Source organism: Pan troglodytes, chromosome 18 (genome assembly GCF_028858775.2).
Source record: "Pan troglodytes isolate AG18354 chromosome 18, NHGRI_mPanTro3-v2.0_pri, whole genome shotgun sequence".
Lineage (NCBI taxonomy): Eukaryota > Metazoa > Chordata > Mammalia > Primates > Hominidae > Pan > Pan troglodytes.
The window spans coordinates 82,120,445-82,129,437 of record NC_072416.2 but is presented as its reverse complement, the minus strand read 5'-3'; the positions used below and the strand labels follow the sequence as shown (position 1 = coordinate 82,129,437).

General features: G+C 55.1%; 1 protein-coding gene across 9 annotated transcripts in view; it reads right to left on the bottom strand.

Annotated features, from left to right (window-relative positions):
• Window positions 1-509: 509 nt before the first annotated feature.
• Window positions 510-8,993, bottom strand: part of OSGIN1 (oxidative stress induced growth inhibitor 1) — a 36,146-nt gene continuing 27,662 nt past the window's right edge. For all 9 annotated transcript variants that reach the window (XM_063797866.1, XM_016930254.4, XM_016930256.4 and 6 more), the window contains 4 exons: window positions 7,421-7,557; window positions 6,069-6,260; window positions 5,757-5,848; window positions 510-1,780 (listed from right to left, as the gene is read on the bottom strand). In XM_063797866.1, coding sequence (XP_063653936.1) covers window positions 835-1,780; window positions 5,757-5,848; window positions 6,069-6,260; window positions 7,421-7,557 — 1,367 coding nt within the window. In that variant the 3' untranslated portion in view covers window positions 510-834. The remainder of the gene's footprint in view (window positions 1,781-5,756; window positions 5,849-6,068; window positions 6,261-7,420; window positions 7,558-8,993) is intronic.

Genomic DNA, 8,993 nt, shown 5'->3' with positions numbered 1-8,993 from the left:
GAAAGGAGTGTTTGCTGTGATGGCAGTGGAGGGGTTTGTGTCAGAAGAGGCTTCCTAGAGGAAGTGATTCTTATGCCGAGACATCCCAAGGAAGGAGTTAAAGAAAGGCGGGAAACTGTCCTGGGCTGGGGACTCTCTGTGCAAAGGCCTTGGGGCAGGCAGAGACCTGGCCAGCAGGAGGGACTGAAAGGAGGCTGCATGGCAGAACAGAGAGGAGGGAGGCCTGGGACAGGCCGCGGAGGGGGCGGGGCTGCAGCGCCCTCCTGGACACCACTGCCTGCACACACCCGCCACCCCCACCCCCAGGCTCTAGTACAGCTGCCCGCTCAACTGCCCCCACACTTGGGGCACCATCCTTTGTACCCCAAGGCCCCAGCCATGGACCTCATCCAGGACCACATGCCCCAGGACTCCTCCCACAATCCCCTTTCCTCCCTTCCCCCCAGCCCAGTGCAGGGTTCCGGGAACGCAGCTCCCTCCCTGAGCACAGAGTCCTCAGACGCATGAGAGCAGGTGGGCACTGGCTTTATTTGGGACCTGCTTCTGGAAGGCACAGGGCTGCAGGTCTTCTGGCTGGGTGCTCAGCTGGTCACACCAGCAGCTTTCCCCACAAATCCCAGGTCTAGGCCGACCCTGGCCTGCGGCCACTGTTACCACCTCAGACACTGGTCTAAGTCCAGGGCAGCCTGGGATCCCTACTCCTCTTGACCCCAAAGGCCAGCAATGTGGGCTGACACCCCTCCCTGGGGCATCTTTGGACGGGTCCTGCATCCAGCAGGGATGTGGTCATCTCTGTCCTCTCAGGGCCTGGGAGCCAGCGGGTCTGGCCGAGTGTTAGGGTGGCTTCCTGGTCTCCTTCCTTAGCAGGGAGCTGGCCACAGCCAGGGCGCCCCCCTGCACAAACCTCACGAAGTTGTCCCCGGCCAGCGGCCCCATGGCGTACAGGCCCTCCTGGCGGGTGCTCTGGTAGGTGAAGGGGTCCACGTCAATGGGGTTCCTCTTGGCGCTCAGCGGCTGGTCAGGATCCACTGCAAAGTCAGCCCCTGCCCCAGGCAGGAAGGAGAGGTCGGGGTGGGAGCCGATGAGGACCAGCACCAGGGAGACCCCAAACACCTTCTCGACACCCTCGAGGTCCTGGAACACGGCCTGGCAGTCTTCCTTGAAGCACAGCAGCTGGTGCCTGGGGAGGCTGCGGTAACCCTCATAGGGGCTGGGCGACAGGATGGACTGCTCCCGCATCATCTGGTGCACCTTGTGGTACTCGGGGTACAGCATCTTGGGCAGCTGGTTGAACACCAGGCCAGGGTCGTCCACGGCCCGGCGGAAGGCATGGATCACCGGGATGTTGTAGTGGCGGGCGTAGAGGACCGCGTCGGCCGCTGACAGCCCCGCGCCAATGATGAGGACAGGGTCCGAGGCCGGGGTCACCGCACCCACCCTTGTGGCCGCCTCCAGGGCAGACAGCTCATGGTGGATGAAGGGCAGGGCCTCCCCGGGGATGCCCAGCCGGGCCGGGCTGTCGAACGTGCCTGTGGCGAGGACCACGTTGCGGGCCCACAGCGAGAAGGGCTGCTGGGCCTGGTTCCTGGTCAGGAAGCCGCTCACCTGGAAGAGGGGGCTGGAGTCCTGGGCCCCACAGCTGCTGGGATCGGGGGTTCCCCACTCCACGGCTGTGACCACAGCACCAGACACAAAGTTATGCCCCAGACCCTTCTTGACCACGTAGTCCCTGTAGTAGTGGGCGATGTCCCCGGCCGTGGCCCGGCTGTTGCGAAGACCTCTGTTGGGGAGGATGCAGGACGCCAGAGTCAGACACTGTTAGGGGTTGGGGGGCTGGGTGGGACGGGAGATGTCCAGGGCAGTGTCAAGCCCTGGAGCTGGACTAGGCTGTAGCTGTAGGACTAGGCCAGGTAATTCAACCTCTCTAAGCCTCAGTCTCCTCTTCTGTAAAATGGAGCTAACAAGGGTGCCTCCCTCAGGAGAGGTGGTGTAGGGTGGTGTAGGATGCTCTAGGGTGGTGTAGGGTGGGGTTCAGAGGGCAGCCTCCAGAGCCACACTGCCTGGGCTCGAATCCTGACTCTGCCATCAGGGAGCTGTGTCTGTTTCCCAAGTTTGCAAAATGAGGAAGATGTTGGTGGCAGGACCTATTTCGTGAGGTCGTGGGGAGGATTTGGCGAGCTGACAAAAACAAAGTGCTTAGGACGGAACCTGACTGGAAGTAAGTGCCATGTAAGGATAGGCCACCATGATTGTCACCTCAAAGGATTAAATATGGTATGATTCCATTTTTATAGAGTTCAGAAACAGGCAGAACTCATCTATGGAGCTGGATGTCAAGAGAGGGGTTACCTCCGGGGATGGGGAAGGGGATCCTGATCAGAAAGGGCATGGGGGCTTCTGGGAGGGGGTCTGCTTCTTGATTCTCTGTGCTTACCTTGAGAAATTTCATCACCCTGTACTCACAGGAGTTACGTACTTTTCTATATGTAGCCAATTTATTTTATTTTATTTTATTTTATTATTTTTTGAGACAGAGTCTCACTCTGCTGCCCAGGCTGGAGTGCCGTGGTGTGATCTCAGCTCGCTGCAGCCCCTGCCTCCCGGGCTCAGGTGATTCTCATACCTCGGCCTCCTGAGTAGCTGGAACTACAGGCATGCAGCGCCATACCTGGCTAATTTTTGTATTTTTATTAGAGATGGGGTTTTGCCGTGTTGGCCAGGATGGTCTCGAACTCTTGACCTCAAGTGATCCACCGGCCTCGGCCTCCCAAAGTGCTGGGATTACAGGCTTGCGCCACCGCACCCAGCCTATATGTAGTCAAAAAGTTGATTTAAAGTTGATTTAAAGACTCCCATGTGACGCACTCACCATCGTTCCCAGCCCACGCAGCAGCAGGAGGTATTCTATTATTGTTGTTGTTGTTTGGATTGTCACTCTTTCCAGGGGCAGTGACTGCAGGCCCATTCTTGTGGCGGTTGAATGACAGGCTTTGCATCATTCTAGCACCTTCCTGTATCTCACTGTGTGACCTTAGATGAGTTAATTTACCCAGCTTGTGGGCTCATGGTTCAAGATGAACTCCCCTAGGGGAGAATCCTGTGCCACCTGCCGTCTGGCTACATGTAGCAGGAGCTGACAATGGACCCCCAAGGCCGTGCCAGTCAACCCAGCGCAGCCCGTCTGCGACCCTGGAATTTATCTCTGTGGGCAGTCATTCTCCTTTTCTCAGTTTTTGTAAAGATTGTGATAGAGAACGGTCCCAAGAGCATGTTCCGTGCAGAGTTATTTACAATAATGACACAATCGAAAGAATGAACGCTCCAGGGCTGGCAGGGGCTGGGTAACCTTGGCAGTGCCATGAGGCAGGGGGTGTGTCTGCGGTGGTTTTGTGCTCTGACGTCTAAGCCCAAGGCCTGGCACATAATAAGCATTCGGTGAAGATTTGCTGGACTGGGGATGCTCACTCGCCTTTGGGAATATCGTGAGGCCATGTAAAGGGATGGTTTTGAACGCTGTGACTTCGCCACATGAAGTGCTTGGGATACAATGTGAAAATGCAAAATGAGCCTATAAAAGGCTGTGCTTACAAGCGAAATGTAAGTTTCTGGCTGCCTACTAACACGTAGCTACACAAACCTGGAAGTCTTCCTCCCAAACATGCAGAAGAGTCTTCGCATCAAAGAGATAGTGAGGCCTGGAGGGGGACGCCTGGAGTGCCTGCCGTTGGGGACACAGGCCTGGTCACAGCCCTGGGGGCGGAGGAAGCAGGGCTTCCCGAGAGGCAGACTGCACCCAGGTATCTGCGCTGGGGCAGCTTCTCATTGAGTGGATGCACCCCAGGAGGAGCAGGGACTGGAACTCCTTTATTCAGTCATTGAAACTGTGAGAGGCAAATCAATCTTGGGGCCCCCAAATCACTAAGTTAAAGGAAAAGTCAAGCGGGGAACTGCCTAGGGCAAAGCTGCCTCCCGTCCTACTCAAAGTCTTCCCTCTGCTCACTGAGATAAATGCACATCTGATTGCCTCCTTTGGAAAGGCTTATAAGAAACTGGAAAGAATGCAACCGTTTGTCTCTCACCTGTCTGAGACCTGGAAACACCCCTCCCTGCTGGAGTTGTTCCGCCTCTGGACGGAACCAATGTCCATCTTACATATAGTGATTGATGTCTCAAGTCTCCCTAACGTATACAGCCAGGCTGTGCCCCGACCACCTTGTGTACATGTTATCAGGACCTCCTGAGGCTTTGTCATGGTTGTGCGTCCTCAACCTTGGCAATTAAACTTCCTAAATTAGCCTGGCGTGGTGGCTCACGCCTGTAATCCCAGCACTTCGGGAGGCCGAGGCGGGCGGATCACGAGATCAGGAGATCGAGACCATCCTGGCTAACATGGTGAAACCCCGTCTCTGCTAAAAATACAAAAAATAATTAGCTGGGTGTGGTGGTTGGCGCCTGTAGTCCCAGCTACTCGGGAGGCTGGGGCAGGAGAATGGCTTGAACCTGGGAGGCGAAGCTTGCAGTGAGCTGAGATCGTGCCACTGCACTCCGGCCTGGGCGACAGAGTGAGACTTCATTAAAAACAAACAAACAAACAAAACTTCCTAAATTAACTGAGACCCGTCTCAAATATTCAGGGTTCACAAACCTTTTCTCTAGGGTGGCCATGATGGGGCAGGAAGCCAGATGGGGAGAAAATACCCCAGGAGTGAAAGGGCGGGGAGAAGTGTGGGTTTGGGGTGAGCTGTTTTCCTTCTGCATTTCCAATAACCTGCGTGACCTTAGGTGAGTTAATTTACCCAACTTGTGGGCTCATGGTTAAGGATGAAACTCACCTGTAGCAAAAGCATTAAAAAAAAAAAAAAAAGAAAAGAAAAAAGAAAGTCACCCTATTCGCTGACCCAGAAAGATTGTTCTAGGCCAGGCTCAGAATAGAGGGAAGGGCTGAAGGGAGACCACAAGGACTGGGGGACCTGTGCCAGAGGCACGGGGCAGGGCGTGGGGCTCAGGGGCCAGGTGTTACCCCCTCCTTAGAGGCTGGGGCACTACGGGGAGGCCCAGTTGGGGGCCATGTGACAGGGTGGTCTGCTGCTTGCACGGGACAGGGGGTCCTCGGGTGAGCCCAGCTCTGCTGCTCACCCCCACTCATGTGGGGTGGACAAGTCCTTTCCCTATCTGAGCCTCAGGTTCCCCCTCTGGAAGAAGAGGAAGACAGACCAGATGCACTCTGAAGCCCCTGTACCTCTGGCTTACGGGCTCACTGTGGGGGGCCTGTGGAATCCCCCAAATCACTCAGCTAAAGGGAAAAGTCAAGCTGAGAACTGCTGAGGGCCACCGTGCCTCCCATTCCATTCCAAGTCACCCCTCTGCTCCCTGAGATAGATGCGTATCTGATCGCCTCATTTGGAGAGGCTCATCAGAACCTCAAAAGAATGCAACTGTTTATCTCTCACCTACCTGCAACCTGGAAGCCCCCTCCCCACTTCCTGCCTTTGCTTCAAGCTGGCCCACCTTTCCAGACCAAACCAATGTACTTCTTACAAATATTGATTGATGTCTCATGTCTCCCTAAAATGTATAAAACCAAGCTGTGCCGGATCACCTTGGGCACATGTCATTAGGACTTCCTGAGGCTGTCACGGGCACGTCCTCAACCTTGGAAAAATAAACTTTCTAAATTAACTGAGACCTGTCTCAGATTCTCTGGGTTCACAGGCCCAACCTTCCGTGTCCCCCAAGGCGTTCCGGGGCGGCCTCACCTTCGCTTCTTCTGCATCCAGTCCTTGACCTCCAGGTCCGGGAGCCCCATCCACTGGCCTTGGCTCAGGGTCACCATGGAGCCTTCGATGGACTGCAGGGAAAGGAACCCTTTGGTTCAGGCCTCTGCTCACCTGAACCCATTTGGGGCTAGAGGGCATGGGAGGCCTTTGCTGGGGCTGGGTAGAGGGAGGAGGGAGAGGCAGGGTTGGGGGGTGGAGAATGAGGAAAGGGAGATGCCAGAGTCCCAGCCCCAAGTGGGGAGAACGAGGGAGAGAGCCCCCCACAAGCCATGCCCTCGCTGCCCCACTCACGTGCCAGGCTCCCCCGGGGAGGTTCCGGCCCAGAACCACGTGGGGGATGGCGTGCTCCTTCCGGTGCTTCCAGGTGAGGACCGACTTCATGTTTCCCCCAAAGTCTGTGTCCGGGCGTAGAAGGGCATCAAAGAGCAGGGCCACGGGGCTTTGGGATCGGCCTTCGAGGCCTTCGGACAGGTAGTCCAGGTCCTGAAGAGGGGCATAGGTCAGAGGGGCTGCTGGAGGAGGGCGGGGTCGTCTTCCCAGAGCCTGAGGCTGGGCAGGAACGTGGGGACTGGGGCCGGGCCATTTCCCTGGCACTGGAGGGTCTCAGAGAGATGCGCACCCTGGGGGTAGTTTGAAGCTCTCGTTTTGAGGTCTTTCTAGGAGGCCAAGGGCCCCAGAGTACAGACCAAATGTGCAAGCTTAGATGAGACTGGAGCGATTGCCTGGTCCCTAATATCAGTGTGGTCAGATCAGCTTGGGAGGTGCTGCCTCTTAAGAGCAGATAACACAGACGGGCATATTAAAGGCTCTGACAAGTCCTGCAGCCATCATTTACCTGTTTAATTTTGCCGAACCCAGTGTGTCCCTGTTTTACTGGAGTGGGGACATTTTTCTCTCTATATTATACTGAGGAACTAGTATTCTATAGAGAGCACTTTGAAAAATGCTGATCTAGATCAAATGGTCAAGACCTATTTCCTCATCTCCAACTCAGGGGCGGGAAGGGAACAGGAGGATGTACACGGCCTGATGAGGGAGGTCGACAAGGGGAGGTTGTGGAGGAGCACAGTGGAAGACAAGGGGTACGGAGGGAGGATTTGCAAACCCTTGTGGGCAGGAGGTAGTGGGACTGAAATATCTGTGGTGGAGTTTCTCAACCTTGGCCGCACTGACATTTGAGCCAGATCATTCTTTGTAGCCAGAACAAAGTCATCCAAATGTCAGTGGGGCCAAGGTTGAGAAACTCCACCACAGATATTTCAGTCTCACCACCCTCGTTGTCCTGTGCAGTGCTGGATGTTTGCCAGCATCCCTGGCCTCCACCCTGCTAGATTTGGTAGTACCGTCACCCTGCCATGACAACCCAAATTGTCTCCAGACATTGCCAGGTGCCCCCCGAGGAGAAAAATCATCCCCTCCTTGAGAACCACCGGCCTAGGGCATAGTGAGCCCTAGATCGTGTGGCATTTGTGGGTCTCTGATTTCTCTTTCACGATCTCCGTGGCTGACTTTGTGGACTCTCGAATTCTGTGTTTAGTCTTGTTTCCAGCAAACACACACTTTTGTTTTCCCCTGCAAAAGCGGCGGTAGTTTTCCAAGGGCGGGTATGTCCTACCCAGAGCTCTGGCCCCAGGCTGACCCACCTGGTCCAGGATGGAGACCCCCGGGGCCTCGGTGAGCTTCCTCTGCAGCAGGGGGTGTGGGTGGACGGCATCTGGCTTCATGTAGGGTGTGTAGCCGGAGAGCAGGTAGGACAGGCAGATACCAGAGGGGCCGTTACCTGGGGAGAGAGGGTGGAGGTTAAAGGGGGTGGCCTTTTCAGGTGGGGGACACTACCGTGGAGGGCTTTGATCTAGATGTGGCGCATTCATTCATTTATCCTTCATTCATAAAACTAAATATTTATTAAGCCCTTAGCCTGTGCCAGACACTGCGCCTAATAATAATTTTAAAAAGAAGGAATGAACAACTGCTGAGAGCTTACTCTGTGCCAGGAATTGTACTGAGAGCTTTCACAACAGCCTCACAACAGCTTTAGCGAGGTAAGTGCCACTCTTTTCCTCCTTTTATAGTTGAGGAAATGGGCACAGAGAGGTTAAGTTACTTGCCTGTGGTCACACGGCCGGAAGGTAGACGAGCCGGGATTAAAACCCAGACAGAGGGAACGTCTGACGACATGACTGAGATTCTGAGATTGCTAAGAACTAGGTCAGATGGATGAGTGAATGTAGCACAGATTGCTACGTGGCCTGGGGGCGAACTTGAGTGGTGGGTGCTTGTGGGCGCTCAGGGGTGCTGAGCCACCTGTTGGGTCTGCTGCTTGCACGTCTGAAGAACTGCGCTGCCATCTGCGGCGCTTCCTGGGCAATTCACCAGGCACAGCCCTGTGATAGCGCTTCTCTTTTTATCTGTCCTTTCCCCTCTTCTTATCTCGTCTGATTCGGAATATTACTCATATGCAGGATACCAGGAGGAACCATATGAAATCACAGGCACCCATCTGCTTTTGCCTTGCAGAAATGACCATCTCACGTGGCTTAATTGGACGCCCGCATACTGGGGGGTCATCTGTCCCCATTTGTGCAGACAGAGGACAGGAATCATAAGCCGCTACTGTGTGTCCTCTCGTGTGGGCACCTAGCACAGTGCTGGGCACAGGGTAGTCATGGGATCAGTGTGGGCTCAGGACCAGGCCCCCCTGCGCCACGCCGGGTCGCCTCCAGCTGATGGGTGTGTTCTAGACCCCTGGGTTCTCGGAAGTGTGAAAGGGAATGGTAGTTTATAAACTGCTAAGCCTAGCACTGGCCACATAGTAAACGCTCGATGGCTTAATTTAAAGACCACTGTAAAGAGGCCAGGCCTGGGCCAGGCATGGTGGTTCACACCTATAATCCCAGCACTTTGGGAGGCTGAGGCAGGCAGATCACTTGAGGTCAGGAGTTCGAGACCAGCCTGGCCTACATGGCGAAACCCCATCTCTACTAAAAATACAAAAGTTAGCTGGGCATGGTGGCATGCACCTGTGATCCCAGCTACTTGGGAGGCTGAAGCAGGAGAATCGCTTGAGCCCGGGAGGGAGAGGTTGCAGTGAACCAAGATTGCACTACTGCACTCCAGCCTGGGCGACAGAGTGAGACTTTGTCTCAAATAAATAAATAAAAAAAAAATAAACCCCAAATACGAAAAAAGACACCAGGCCTGGACTTGCCCAGCTCC